Source organism: Pipistrellus kuhlii, unplaced genomic scaffold (genome assembly GCF_014108245.1).
Source record: "Pipistrellus kuhlii isolate mPipKuh1 unplaced genomic scaffold, mPipKuh1.p scaffold_m20_p_57, whole genome shotgun sequence".
NCBI classification, from domain to species: Eukaryota; Metazoa; Chordata; class Mammalia; order Chiroptera; family Vespertilionidae; genus Pipistrellus; species Pipistrellus kuhlii.
This window is the reverse complement of record NW_023425559.1, coordinates 654,140-668,025: the sequence shown is the minus strand read 5'-3', so window position 1 is coordinate 668,025 and position 13,886 is coordinate 654,140. Positions and strand designations below refer to the sequence as shown.

The 13,886-nt window shown below is 70.5% G+C and overlaps 1 protein-coding gene and 1 non-coding gene across 3 annotated transcripts; both read right to left on the bottom strand.

Moving 5' to 3' along the window:
- Positions 1–289: 289 nt before the first annotated feature.
- SNAPC4 (small nuclear RNA activating complex polypeptide 4) lies at positions 290–13,310 on the bottom strand. 2 transcript variants are annotated; one of them, XM_045573859.1, is made up of 24 exons: positions 13,264–13,310; positions 12,683–12,808; positions 12,023–12,075; positions 11,314–11,454; positions 11,111–11,236; positions 10,592–10,670; positions 10,289–10,370; positions 9,645–9,749; positions 9,504–9,576; positions 9,106–9,270; positions 8,671–8,818; positions 8,309–8,415; positions 8,105–8,199; positions 6,904–6,998; positions 6,498–6,577; positions 5,865–6,320; positions 5,161–5,244; positions 4,733–4,946; positions 4,339–4,409; positions 3,980–4,066; positions 3,264–3,288; positions 1,587–2,965; positions 1,002–1,121; positions 290–805 (listed from the first exon to the last, which is right to left on the bottom strand). In XM_045573859.1, exons 2-23 carry the CDS (start codon positions 12,801–12,803, stop codon positions 1,005–1,007), a joined length of 3,903 nt encoding a protein of 1,300 aa, XP_045429815.1. In that variant the 5' UTR covers positions 12,804–12,808; positions 13,264–13,310; the 3' UTR covers positions 290–805; positions 1,002–1,004. The 2 variants fall into 2 exon arrangements, with proteins under 2 accessions (XP_045429815.1, XP_045429816.1); XM_045573860.1 differs by lacking the exon at positions 13,264–13,310 and having other exon boundaries at positions 4,733–4,943; positions 12,683–12,928.
- Positions 13,311–13,732: 422 nt separating this feature from the next.
- LOC118707114 lies at positions 13,733–13,838 on the bottom strand. The gene has a single exon (XR_004984189.1). It is a non-coding gene; the product is annotated as a U6 spliceosomal RNA (small nuclear RNA).
- Between the last annotated feature and the right edge of the window lie 48 nt (positions 13,839–13,886).

Here is a 13,886-nt window from a genome sequence, read left to right as displayed (position 1 = left end):
TGCAGGCGGCCCCTGGACAGGCGGGGCCGGAGCCATGAACCGAACCGTCCTGCAGGGAACGCCGCACGGAGGAAGGAGGCCCATGGGCCGCTGGGCCGGCGTGTGGTCTGGACGGCAGGGGAAGTGGGTGCCCTGGTCCCTGAGGTGGCACCGAGGGCTGCCCGCCTCTGCTTCCCTGTTCCCGCCCACAGAGGCCCGGGCAGGCTCTGCCGCCCAGGGCCCAGCCTGCTGCTCCCAGCAGGTGCAGGAGGCCCAGCCCGCCACTCACCGCCCCGTATCTGACCCAGGAGCCTCTGGCTGCTTTTTAATGAAAAAATAGAACCTTTATTAACTCCTTCAACATTCTGTTTGCACATGGGAGCGGCCGAGCCCCTGCCGCCAGCGGTTACTCCTGGCAGCGCCTCCCAGGGCCCAGCCACCGTCTCCTTCCGCCGGGGGGCTTGTGGGCCCAGCCCTGGGGGTGTGGCCGTGGGCATGGGGCGGAGCAGTCCTGGAACACAAGGACGCTGTGGTGGGGGCGCCCGGAGGCACCGCGCCTGGCAAGGGAAGGGCGGGGTCCATGGGGGGAGGGGGGAGGAGGCTCAATGGCTGGCTCCTCCGAGGTGCTCGCTCCCCGGAGCCTGGGCCCCTGCCCAGGAGCTGCTCCTGCCTGTGACGAGGCCCCTGGGGCTGGTCTGGACGCGGGGACCCAGCCACAGAAGCCGCAGCCTGCCCTCGGCTCACATTCACAGGGAAGAGGTGGGGAAACCACGGCCACAGCTGGGGAGCGAGTGCCTCAGGACAGACGGACACGGGCAGACGGCTCCTAGGAGAGCGGTCAGAGAGGGAGTCTCTGAGGAGCTGCACTGAGCAGACGGGGGAGGTTGCAGGAAGGAGCGCCTACACTTGGGCTGTGGCAGCTGGGCCCCTGCAGCCCCCGGACCCCTGCCCCACACACCCGCCTGCTGAGAGCTCGAGGCAGGCCCCGCTAGGCCACATGCGGCCATGGCGCCCGGACTCACCGCTCACAGCAGCCGCTTCCTCTTCCGGGCGTGCCGGCCACGCCGGGTCCGGAGCACATCCAAGTCATCGAGATCGTCCGGGCCGGAGGGGGCAGCGCCCTGGCCAGGCTCTGGGGCTCCCTGAGGCAAGGGGACAGCAGTGCCCGTCAGCCAGGACAGACGAAACGGGCAGCAGGAGCAGCGAGGGGTGGGCCGAGGGCGCTGTGGACACCCCACCCAATGGGGCGGGGGCTCTTCCCTTAACATCTGGGTCCAGCCAGGTGTCCAGGGCTCATCAGCCCAGATCAGCCCTGGGACCCCTAGGCAAGGCCCTGGGAGGGAGGTGCAGTCCCAGCAGCCCAGGCTGGAGGGAGCCCGGGGAGGGGAAGCCCGGCAGCCACAGGCACCCAGGGAGGCTGCGGGCCGAGGGCTCCTGGGTCAGAGGCTCCTTCCTCCCCACAGCCAGCGGCCCAAGGGGGGTGCCTCTGCACAGTCCGCACGCAGCCATGCCCCCTCCACACCAGCCTCCCCCGCCCACCACCCCTGGGCAGCCACTCGGGTGGGCGGGGCAGTGTGGGGCACAGGGCTGTGCCCGAAACCACCCACCTGTGCCGGGGTCGTGGCTGTGGGCCCTGCCTGGGCACTGCCGCTCGCCTGGCCCGGCTGCCCGCCGCCATCAGAGCGCGCCAGCTCCTCCAGGTCCTCGTCCTCGCTCCCGGAGGCGGGCCTCGTGGCGGACAAGGTGGTGCGGACGCCGGGAGGGGGCAGGGTGGCCAGCAGCGCGGGCAGGGTGAAGGCGGCCAGGAAGCGGGCCTTCAGCAGCAGGTAGGCCGGGCTGTCCCGCAGCTGCTCCCGCACCCGCTGCTGGGCGGCCTGCAGGGCGTCTGCGGTCCGGCCGGGCGCCAGGGCTGCGGCCCGGTGCTCCAAGGCCTCCTTGTGGAGCAGGAGGCCCGCCAGCGCCCGCAGGCTGCCCAGGGCAGGGGGCTGGTAGGGCAGCCTGCTCCCCAGCGGGGGCACACACACCCCCCGCTGCCCCCGGAGCCACTCCTGCACGGCTGGCTCGCTCTCCTGGGAGAGCAGGCTGAGGTCCAGGGCATCCTTCTCAGGCCCCCGCAGGGGCGGGGGCGGCCCCCCAGGTTCAGTTGGGGACAGCAGTGTCCTTCCCGGGCCAGCACCCGGGGGCAGAGGCAGCACTTCTGCAGGGATCTGGGGGGGCGGGGCAGGGCCTGGCTCTCCATCCCCATTGGCCAGGCCCTGGCCCACTGGAGTCTCCGTCAATGAGGGCAACAGAGTCACCGCCAGCGCTTGGGGGTCAGGGGCCGCAGCTGGCCTGGGGAGGCCCACCACGGCCGGCAATGGCACGGGGAGCAGCCCCGGGGCTGTGAGCACGCTGCTGGCAGGCAGAGGGGTGCCTGGAGCTGGCACCAGCCCGAGGGGCTGGACGAGCGGCTGAGCGGGGCTGGGGGCCGCAGGGAGAAAGGCTGGGGCCTGAGACTGTCCGAGACGGTCCAGCTGGCAGCTCACAGGGACCTGCAAGGCCACCGTGGAGACGGGAGCCAAGGCCAAGGCCTGCAGGGCCAGAGGCCTCGTGTTCGTGGTTGAGGCCCCGGAGCCTGGAGTGCTTGGACCGGCCGCTGCGGGGGCCCCTGGCCCAGCCGGTGCGGACTCGGAGACGCCGGGCCCTGTGGCTGGGGGGCCATGGGAGGCCAGCGCCAGCGGGGGCTGGAGGATCACGGGCGAGGGGACCAGCAGCTGGGGCGGGAGGACCACAGGGCCCTGGGCGGCCTTGCAGGCCTGGGCCTCCCGCAGCCGCTTCTCTCGCAGCAGCTGGAACACGGTCTTCAGTTTGTGTGGTGGGCGGCCGGCGGCCGGCGGGGGTGCCGGGGAGGCTGCCTGGGGAGGGCAGGCCTGCAGCCCCCTGCGCCCGGCGCCCCTGAGTCTCCTCACCGCAGCGCCTCGGGCTGTCAGCTGGTCCAGGAGGTGGCCTGGGAGGAGAGAACACCATGGGGTCCAGGTGCCGTGCAGACCGCCTCACCCGCCCCGCAGGTCTCCTGGCAGCTGCTGGAAGCGGGGAGCAGGAGCCCAGGGGCTGCTCGCCCCCACATCTGGAACGTCTTTCCTGCCTCCCCGGGCGGCTGGGGCGGCCTCAGGGCTTACCCGCTGCACCCAGGCCCTCCCCTCCCCCCGGGCCGGCTAGGCTCACGCCCTTCAAACAAAACCCTCATCGGTCTTGTCCAGGCAACTCCCGGGGACAGAACAGCCCAGAGAAAGGGAGAGCAGTACCTGGGGCGCTCTGGGCACTCGGCGCCTGGAAAAGAGGGGGAGACTCAGCCCGCGCGGAATCCAGGCTGGACCCCTTTTCCTTCTTTTTCCTTTTTCACGTGGCCCCCCCCTGCTCACCCGACTCCTCCCCCTAACCGGTTGCGCCCCACCAAGCCCACGGCTCACTTGCCCGTAGAGGGGGACACGGCCGCCCCCCCACCAGCCGGCCCCTCCCCAGGCCCCTGCCTCCCTCCTGATGCAGCTCCACCCCAGCCTCGGCAGAGCTCATCCAGGCGGCTGGGCTGGGCAGCAGGAGGGGCAGGCCGGCTATGGGACAGGAGGACACGGGCCTGCGGCTAGGATGGGGCCACGGCCACACTTGTCCTTGGACTGTTTTGTGGTCTCGTGGCCAGGCTCAGGGCACAACCTTTCCCTGACGGACCCCGGGGCTTGGCCACCTGCACCAGGCGAGCCACCAGCAGGATAGTGGGTGAGAGTGAAGCTGGGAGCCGGCGGGCCTGTGTGTGAGCCCCGTCTCTCCTCCCGGACGGTGGGGAGTCTTCGGGGCTCCAGGCCCTCCCCGAGCCCAGCCCGGGGGACCCCAGACACCTTTGTCCCTAGAAAACGGTGGCATCCCTTCCTTCCTGCTGGGCCAATGCCGTTCCCACCCAGCACTGCCTGGGGACGAGGGGGCGAGGGCAGGAGCCAGGGAGCCACGCCGCACCCCCACTTCTCACCTGAGCCCCAGCCTGGGGCAGGGCGGGCAGCCGGGTCTTCCTCTCTCGAATGACCTCCATGCAGCCGGCAGTGTCGATGTGGAACAGCTGAGGACACGGGGCACATAGAGCACACACGTGTCACACGTGTGGCGGGAGGTCCTGGCCTGCCCTGAGGCTGCCCCACAGCCCAAGGGCCAAGGCACGGAGGGTCTGCAGCGGGGCCTGATCCGAGCCCGGGGGACAGTGCTCCCAGCACAGCCTCCCCTCTGGTACTGGCTGGAGGACATGGCAGGGGCTGGCACTGCTCTCAGGACCCACGGCTTTAGGAAACGGCACCCCCACAGCCAGGCACAACGGGGGCGCTCTGCGGGGCTCACCTGCATGAAGAGGGTGAACACCGGGGTGCTGGCCAGGCGGGCGTCCTGCAGCTGCGCCCTGATGCCGTCGGCTGGGGGACACGGGCACTTGTACAAAGTGGCCCCGGAGCCTGGTGCCAGGCAAGGAGCCCCGAGGAACCCCAAAGCCAGCTGCCACCCCTCCTGACCAGGGAGGGCAGGGGCCAGGCACTCCGAGTGTGAGTGTCACAGGAGAGACACTCAGACCCCCAGGCTGCTCTGGGCCCACAGGCCATGCCCACAGACACACGCTCCTGCCGAGGCCTGAATGGCAGCCACTTCCTGGCCCTCGGCAGGACCACAGAGGCTAAATCCTGCGCCCTCCACGGGCTATTCCCCCCCCCCCCCGCAGGCTCCCAGGGCCCCAGGGCAGTACCTCGTGTGGGTGCCGCAGTGCGCCTCCTGGGAGCACAGGGCACAGTGATGTCGCCCACCCACGGGCTCACGGCCATCAGCAGCTGGCGCCCGAGGCGCTTCTGCTGCAGGGCGTGCCTCCGGTGCTGCCGCCACAGCTGCCCCACGTGGGGCCTGGCCACCACGCTGCCGCCCGGCGTGGTCCCCTGGGCTGAGCGGAACAGGCACGGCCCCTGTGGGGGGAAGGCACCTGAGCGCTGCCCTCACTGCCCTCCAAAGCCCTGCACCCGAGGGGGGCGGGGCTGTGGTAACATGTACACACAGGTGCACAGCAGGGCGGGACTGTGGCAACGTGTACACACAGGTGGGGGCGGGCTGTGGTAATACGTGCACACGCATGCACTCAGCAGGCAGAGGGTGCAGTGGTGGATGAGGTGGGCAGGCCCTTACCCGAGCCCGGCCCCGGTTGGCCATGTTGGTCTTGAGGATGCACCTCAGGGTCTCCAGAGACACCTTCAGCGGCTGTCTCGCGCCCTGACAGACAGAGAGCACGCTAACTCCTCGCCCAGACCCCAAGCGGCACCACTTTGGTGAGAAACATGTTCTGAAGCCCGGGCGCCTGGGCAGACCTCCCCCGAGACAGGCACACGCCAGGCAGCCATGGGACCGGGCAGTGCCACGGGACCGGGCTGTGTCACAGGACCGGGCTGTGCCACGGGACCGGGCTGTGCCACGGGACCAGGCTGTGCCACGGGACCGGGCTGTGCCACGGGACCGGGCAGTGCCATGGGACCGGGCAGTGCCACGGGACCGGGCTGTGTCACAGGACCGGGCTGTGCCACGGGACCGGGCTGTGCCACGGGACCGGGCAGCCACGGGACCAGAGCCCGGGCCGGGAGAAGGCGCCCCTCCTCGCCACTGACGCTTCAGGAAGGGCTCCGGCTGCGTGCCCCAAGCCTCCTGCGTGGCTGTCACAGCAAGGGAGCCGGGCCCAGTTCTGACAAGGGGCAGGAGTAAACCTCATCAGAGCAAGGAGGGGTGCTGCCCACACTTGGGGGCACGGCTGACAGGAGATCTGGCTGGCCCACTGCCCTGAGCACCAGCCTCGTGGCAGCACCCAGTCCCCCGAGGCTGGCACCCAGGGCCATGCCCACCTTGTCGGCCGGCCCCTCGGAGCTCCTGGGATGAGTGTCGGCGCAGGGCGGGGACCCGATGCTTCCCCCGCTGGTGCCGTGTGTCCCGGAGGGGGCCCGTCCGCCCGCCTCCTCCGCATCCCTGCTGCCTCCAGGAGCGGCACTGCAGGCCCGGGGCCGGCTGGGGGCGGCGGCTGAGCCTCCTGGGCAGCCCCCGGGCCCCGGTGAGTGGGCGCTCCGCCTGGCGGGAACCCACAGGTCCACGTCCGGCACGGTGTGCTGTGCTGGCGGCCGAGACTGGCCACCTCCCTGGGGGCCCCGGGCTGGCTCCGGCTCCGGCTCTGACTCTGGCTCCGACTCGGAGTCTCTGCTGTCCCCGCTGCCGCTGTCCCCGCTGCCGCTGGCCTCGCTGCTGGAGCTCCACCGCACGCTGGGAAGGTGCCGCCGCCGCCGCCGCCGCCTGCCCCGGCTCCTCCGCTTCCGTGGGGAAGGGCTGTGTGAGGCCTCGGCCTCGGCTCCCAGCGAGGGCGCTGCCCACCAGGTCCGTCTCCCTGTGCCTGGGCCACACCAGAGCCCTCTCCGCCCCCCCTGCCCAGGCAGCCAGCCCGCAGCGCAGGGCGCGGCCCAGACGGGCAGCAGGAGCAGGACCCTCACCCGGACGATGATCTTCCACTTGCTCAGGCACTGGGGGCCTGTCCGGTGGGGCAGCTCCGAGGCAATTTTCTCCCAGCGACCTGCAAGGACGCGCCTGAGGACATGGCCCCTCGGATGCCGCCGTCCTCGGATGGGCTCCTGCTGCCCTTCCCGCTCAGAAGCCTCGCCGCCAGCCAAGCAGCTGGCACGGCAGGGGCGGAGCCATGAGGTGGGAGACGGCCTTTCCCAGGAAAGCAGCTGCTCGAGGGCCCAGGAGTTAGAACCGGCGAGGAGGACCTCACTTCCCTTCCAGCTCACCTCCGCCTCAGTTTCCCCAGGACTGTGGCCTGGTCTGAGTGGCGGGCCCTGTGCCCCCGCCTTGTCCGCCCAGCGAGGGAGCCCAGCCATGGCCGCGCCCCAGTCTCACCCACGCCATGCTTCTCTATGAGCTCCAGCAGCTTCTCCTCCTCCTTGGGGCTCCAGCGCCCCTTTTTGACACTGAAGTGCAGCCTCCGTATATACCTAGGGCGACGAGAACACGCACGTTGGGGCAGGATGGCCTGCCCTGGACATCGAGTGAGCCACAGACCGGAGCCTGTGCCCGAACCACAGGGAACGGGCTCCGTCAGAGGGAACGCACGGCTTCCCCTCGAGAAGGGAGACGCCTCCCCATGGCGCTTCCTGGAGCTTACCAGGCCTCTCCGCGCCGGTGACCCCAGACAGGGACCGGGGAACGTGGGGCGGGGCACAGGCCGGCCCACACCAGGGCACAGCGGCACCAGGCAGATGCCCTCAGAACAGCAGTGTGTGCCGGCCAGGCCGTGGAGACTGGGCTTGGCAGGCAGCAGGGGGACAGAGTGTGGGGGCAGCCCCTGTGGAGGGTTGTCTGGCGGGTCCCCAGGTTAAGCCAGCATCACCGTGGGACCAGGTGTGTCTGAGAAACGAGGACATTGAGTGCACAGCACCTCGCTCACCTGGTCCCCTCCCGGCTCAGGCACGTCGCGGCACGAGGCACACCCGCCCCCCTCCCCCATTTCTCAGACTGACAACGGCTAACGCCCAGACACTGCCAACTGTCCTCCCATCCTCTGTCCAGGGCACTCTGTGTGCCCTCCCAGACGCCAGGAACGAAACATGTCCCCGCTGATGCCATGCACATGACGTGTCCCCTTCTGGACACTGGATGGCGCTGCTGTGAGCACAGTGTACCAACCAGTGTCTGAGTCTGTGTTCACATCTTCTGGGTGTTGTGGGGGGGGGGGGGGTTTGGGGCCACATGGCAGTGGGCATGCAGGGGGTTTGCGGGCCACGTGGCAGCGGGCGTGCAGGGGGGTTTGCGGGCCACGTGGCAGCGGGCGTGCCGGGGGGTTTGCGGGCCACGTGGCAGCGGGTGAGCAGGGGGAGTTTGTGGGCCACGTGGCAGCAGGCGAGCAGGGTGGGGTTTGTGGGCCACGTGGCAGCGGGTGAGCAGGGGGGGTTTGTGGGCCACGTGGCAGCAGGCGAGCAGGGTGGGGTTTGCGGGCCACGTGGCAGCGGGTGAGCAGGGGGTTTGTGGGCTACAAATCCCCAGGCCGCCCATCTCCTCACCCGCCAGGCCCACCATGCCTGCGCCCGCAGGTCGTCCGCACCTTTCTCGGCACTGGGTGTCACTCCTCCCCGGCACCTCCTCCCGGACTTTACACCAGTCGTGCTCCCCATATTTGGCCACGGCTTGAAGCAGCTTCTGCAGGAAGGACACAGACAGACGGGCCTGTAATCACAACCACCAGCCCACCAGGGCCACCACAGCGTCCGGGTGGCCCTCCGAGGAGATGGCCCCGCCCCACACCTACCGTGTCTTCCTCAGGGGTCCAGAGCCCCTTCCTGAGGCGGGGGTCCAGGTTCTTGGTCCACCGATAGATGAGCTGCACCGAGTCCCTCCCCTCCATGTAGTAGACAACTGGGGGAGAGGGGCCTCTGAGCCTGCCCGCCAGGTCACCCGTGGGGAGCAGCCCTCACCACGGAGCAGGACCCACCCTCCTCCCTCCACGAGCACCTCCCTCCTCCCTTCAAGGGGGCCTCCATCCTTCCCCTTCCCTCCTCCCTCCAGGGGTCCTCCCTCCTCCCTCCTCCCTCCAGGGGTCCTCCCTCCTCCCTCCTCCCTCCAGGGGTCCTCCCTCCCCCCCCCCGGGCGGCGGGCGGCGGGCGCGCTCACTGCGGCGGTAGGGGATGTGGTTGCCCACGCGCATCTCCTGCACCAGCTGGGTGAGCACGCGGTCCTCCGCCTCTGTCCACGCCCTGCGCTTCAGGTCCTTGTTGTGCTGCTGGAACTGCTGCAGGCACTGGAAGGCGCTGCGGCGGGTCTGCACGGCCACACCAAGCAGGCGGTTACAGGCTCACGTGTGCACGGGCGTCCGGCACAGCCGAGTGGAGGCGCCCATGGGTGAGGGCTCCTGGGCACCAACAACCCACAATGCCCCCCACCCACCCCCCGCAGCCGACAGAGCAAGCAGACGTTCTCGGAGAGAAAACACCTCAGGAGAGTCACGGTGACGCTGTGGGGGTGGCACCCAAACCACGCTCTGCGCCTCAGCTCGGTGCCCACGCGGCCCCCTGGGCCCCCACGCCCCCGGGCCTGGGAGGTCCTCACCCCCAGCTCCTCGGCGATCTTCTGCCAATGCAGGTGGCCGTGCTTGGCTGCCACGGCCTTCAGCTGGTCCAGCTCCGGCCGGGTCCACTCCTGCTTGTTGATGCTGGGGTGCTCCCAGTTCTGCCAGAACTTCCGGATCTCCTCCGCGCTGCGGCTGCCTTCGAACTGCAGACGCCGCGGAGCGTCAGCGGTGGCGGCCGTGCGGGGCAGCCTCCATCCGGCGCCGGCCAAGTGCAGCCAAACCGCAGACTGGGCTCTAAATGCAGCTACTCGCCCCGCCCCCCTCAGCAGAGCTCGCACGGGAGGGCGTGGGGGCGAGAGCTGCCCCAGTGCTGGCCACGCACTGGCCACGGCTCCTGCTGGGTCTGATGGTGGCCGTGGAGCATGCTCCAACTTACGTTGATGTTGGAAATCTTCTCCCAGTCGTGGCTGTCCAGCCTGCTGCCCAGCAGGGCCTCCTCCGGGAGCTGTCTGCAGAAGCGAGGGCTCTGGTCAGGCCAGCCCCTCGCCCCGCCCACGCCGCCCGGCACCTCACTCACTGGATGGCGTGGATCTCCCTCTCGGCCTTGCTGCTCTGCTTCTCCAGGGCCTGCCGCTCCTCCTCGCTCGTGGCCTTGCTCAGCTTCTGCTGCAGGTACTCGAGCCTGCGGGCAGGCAGAGGGGTCACCGGGCAGGGCACCGCGTTCGAACCGCTGGCTAGCTCCCCTCCCCAAGCGGCACGGCTCCTGCCGCAGAGAACGCCCGAGGAGAGCGCGGCGCCACCCTGGGCTGTCACAGAAGCCGCGGGGTGGTCACCGCGGCCGCCCCACCCCCGGAGCCCTCGCCAGCACCCTGGGGTGGTCACAGCCCGCACGCACAAGCCGCGCCAGGACAGCTCAGGGAGAAAGCCCGCCTCCCGCAGCCGAGGGACGTGACTGCCACCACGGGTGACCCTGAGCCACGTCAAGGCGTGAGGCAACAGAGGCTCCTGGGACCTCCTGGCCGGACCACAGGTGCCGTGCTATGGTCACGTGACGCCCCCCCATCAGCGCACAGGTAAAGCAGGTCTCGTGAACGGTCCCCACTTTCACAGGGGGAAACCGAGGCCCAGACCAGAGACACTGCCTGAGTCAGCCAGAACCGTGGGCTTGGCGTCCCCCGCAGCCGGGGACCAGCAGGAGGCCTGGCAGAGGCGGAGACTCACTTCAGTGACTTGGGCTGGAGCAGGCGCTGCAGGCGGTCGCTCACCACCGCCTTCCTGAGCAGGGCCTTCTCCCAGCTCTTCCCTGCGGGGAGACACAGCTCAGCGGCCGCCGGGGCGGCCTCCCAGGACCTGACCCGTTAGCTCCGACTCCCATGTACAGGCAGAGGAAGCCGAGGACAGCCCCCCCAATCTGGGCCCACTGTGAGGTGTCCCCACAAGGACCCCGCTCAGCCTGGCCCGGCCGTGTCTGGCCAGGAGGGAGTGAGGAGAGGGCGGGGGCCGCAGTGCTGAGCACGGCCTCACACTTAGCCACCAGCAGCTCCTCGAAGGTCTTGATGCCCTGGCCGGCCTTCTCCCGCGTGTCCTCGTTGGCAGGGGGCCCCTGTCCGAGAGCAGGCCGTCAGGTGCGGGCGTCACGATCGGGTGTGCTCCCACGGGGCCCAGTGCGGACTCCGGACCCTTCTCCTCCGCCTCCCCCAGCAGCCAGGCCCCGGAGCAGCTGCCTCCCTGGGCACCAGGCACCACCCGACGGGCAGAGGGTGGGCTTAGGGACTGCTGAGGGCGGCGAAGAGGGGAAGGCTGCCACGAGCAATGCCGGGCCCCGCACCGCCAGGACCGGGCAGCCCTGCCGAGCTGTTCCCCCGCCACCCCTGGGCTGATCCCCGGAGCAGCTAGCCGGCCCCCTCCCAGGAGGAGGCCCCGACTTTCTGCCCTGGGCCCGGAGGGTGCTAGGACGTGGGAGACCATCACCCTGAAGACATGGGAATTCGGGACAGGCTGTGGGATGCCCTCCCCTCAGAGCCGATGCTGGGACTGACTCACCACTCCGGTGACCTTGTCCTTGAAGTAGGGCTTCAGGAAGTGCCCGATGTACAGGTTCATGGGCAGGCTCTTGCCGTCCTTCACCCTGGGGCCTTTGGACCCTGCCAGGTCCCACATGACTTCCTCCTGCGGACACGAGGGGCCCGTGGGAGAACCGCCCGCTCCCTGAGGCCTGGCGGGTGCGCGGTCCGGACCGCCCCTACCTGCTGCTCCCGGTTCTGGGCCAGCAGCTTGCGGACCTCCGACAGCTTCTCCTGGAGCACCAGCTGGTAGACCATGTTCAGCTGCAGGCAGGTCTCCGGGTCCTCCTCGTCGTCGCTGGCTCCATCCCACCTCTCTTCCTCCTGGTCACCACGGAGACCGGCTGAGGAGGCGGGGCCCCGGCGCCCGCCCTCCGGCCGAGACCCCGCCCCCCGACAACTCGTTCCCGTCTCTAGGAAGGGGGTGTGAGGAAGGGGTCAGTTCTACAGTGTTTCTGCTAAATGTGGCCCCGGGGACGCCCGTGTGAGGTCCATCACCGGGGGCGGCAGTGGCGGTGGCGGCGCTCGCGGAGCCGGGAGGTGGGAAGGCAGTGAGTCTGCCAGCGGCGGGGCCCACGCGGGGCCTCAGGGGCCTGCCCGCCGGACGGACAGGAGGCAGCGCCGCTCTTGAGGTGAAGAAACAAGCAAACGGCGAATTTCCCCAAATCACAGAAAACTCCCGAAGGAGAGCCAACAGTGGCCAGGCTGAGTGAGGCCCTGCCGGATGCTGTTGTGGGCGCCCCCCCACACAGACGGGGAGACCGAGGCCCGCGGCCCCCCTCCGTGCCCGGCGTCAGGAGAGCCAGAGGGACACACGCCAGCCCAGTAACGAGTTCCGTGTGGAGGACAGTGTCGCTGGAAGCCCACCCAGCACTGGCTCAGGGGGAGTTACCGAGCTCGGGGGACCGGCGGAGGCGGAGGCGGAGTCCTCGCGGGTCAGCGAACCTGTGGGGACACAAGCACACTGTGCGGCCACCGTGGACAGATGGGCTGGCAAGGGGCCCCCACAGGCGCCCACCCGCCGGCGTGGCACTGCCCCCCCCCCCCCAGCTGCCGGCGACCAGGGCAGGGCTGAGGGACCTCAGGGTGAGACTTGGGCTGCTGGACCTTCCCTCCCCGCCCGCACCTGGAGCTGCGCCATATTCGCTGGCCAGGAGGCAGGGACTGGACCGGGCCAGTCAGTGAGGCAGAGACAGAGGCCAGGGATACGGGGCCACAGGGAGCAGAGGCCCTGGGGCTGCGGAAGGCAGGCCTCTGGCAGGAGCCGTGAGGGCACCGGCCCCAGGGCACCCATGGGATAGGGGGCCAGGGGACGGGGTGCTCAGCTGCGGTGGCTGTTCAGACCCGGGGCTCTCCCAGCACAGCCTGACGCAGGTGCCCACACAGGCGGGGGGGGGGGGGCACCCGGGCAGGGCCAGGGGCTGGAGCACAGGGACAGGGAGAGACTGTCCTTGGCGGGAGCAGAGTCTGGTGACCGTGAGGACCGTTAGCCCCGGCAGCACCGTGAGGCCCACAGGAGCCCGGGCAGAGGCGGCGCGTCCCGGGGGCGCACCTGTGTCGGAGTCCGGATCGGACCCGAGGCTGGACTCGGAGGCCTCCTCGTCCAAACCCAACATCCGTTCCAGCGCCTGGATCTCCTGCGAGATCTTCTCTGTCTGGGCGTCCATGTCCATGGGGCCTGCCTCCAAAGGACACGCGCCGACGTCAGAGGCGAGGAGTGGGGACCCCGCTGCTCCGGACCGCGCGCCTGCAGGGGCGGCGGAGCTGGACCGGCGCCCTCCCCGGCCCCGCCTGCAGGGCCCGCCGCTCCGGGGCCGCGGCTGCACGTGGCGGGGGCGTGGCGGGCACCACAGCACCCAGTGCCCGCCGGTCCCCACAGCAGCCGCGGGCGCCGGGGCCGGGGAGGAGGAGAGCAGGCGGCCGGGCCCGGTCCCCGCGGCCGGAACCCGCGGGGGCCGCTCGGAGCGGACGCCTGTGGGGACAGGCACCGGCCCGGAGCCGGAGCGGGAGGCGGCGGGGAACCCGCACCGGCGGGGGCGACGCCGAGGGCGCGGGGCAGCCCGAGCGCCGAAAGCAACGGGGTCGGCCCCGCCCGCCGGAGGCAGCCGTCGCCGCCCAGGGCGCCCGGCTCACCGTTACCCGCCGACACCCGGCGCTCCGCGGCCCGGCCCGCACCCGCCGCCGCCGCGCTTCCGGCAGCCGCGCGACTCGGACACCGCGGGCCGGAAGTCCCGCCTCCGAGGCCTCGCTCCAGGCGCGCGGGACGCCGGGAGGGGCCCTGGGCGGCGGCGGGCCGGTGCTGCCCCATGCGGCCGCCTCCGGCACTGCCCGCGTGCGCAGGCCGCCCAGCGGGGCGGGTGGGCGGGCTGTGGAGGGGGACCTGGTCCGCAGCCCACAGGGGCTGCGCGGGACCCAGGCGGTACCGCCTGGCTCCGTTCCTCTGAGTTGGGCCTAGGATTCTGGATGAGCCACAGTGACCAGTGAGGAAACCTGCCAAGTCTGGGGTGGCCCAGGCCAAGCTGGGTCTGCACACCTAGAGGTCAGAGGGTGTCAGGCCCAGGGCAGGGCAGGACTGCGTGGGCGGGACAAGTCTTATCTCCTTTTTAATTAGGAATGCTTCACGGACTTTCGGGTTTTCCTTACACAGAGGCCACGCTAATCTTCTCTATATGGGCCAATCTTAGTGTATGTGCTGGGGCAGCTAACACTAGGGTCTTGGGAGGGGAGGGGAGCTGGTCTCCCCGTGAGGCAGTGGA

Bases quoted from the DNA above. Each gene is read 5' to 3' on its own strand.
- SNAPC4 (XM_045573859.1), bottom strand. From the start codon at position 12,803: ATGGACATGGACGCCCAGACAGAGAAGATCTCGCAGGAGATCCAGGCG. The intron at 12,076-12,682 runs GTGCGCCCCCGG...GTGTCCCCACAG, and splicing joins CGATCCGGACTCCGACACAG to GTTCGCTGACCCGCGAGGAC. The intron at 3,289-3,979 runs GTGAGAAGTGGG...CCTCTTTTCCAG, and splicing joins TGCCCCAGGCTGGGGCTCAG to GCGCCGAGTGCCCAGAGCGC.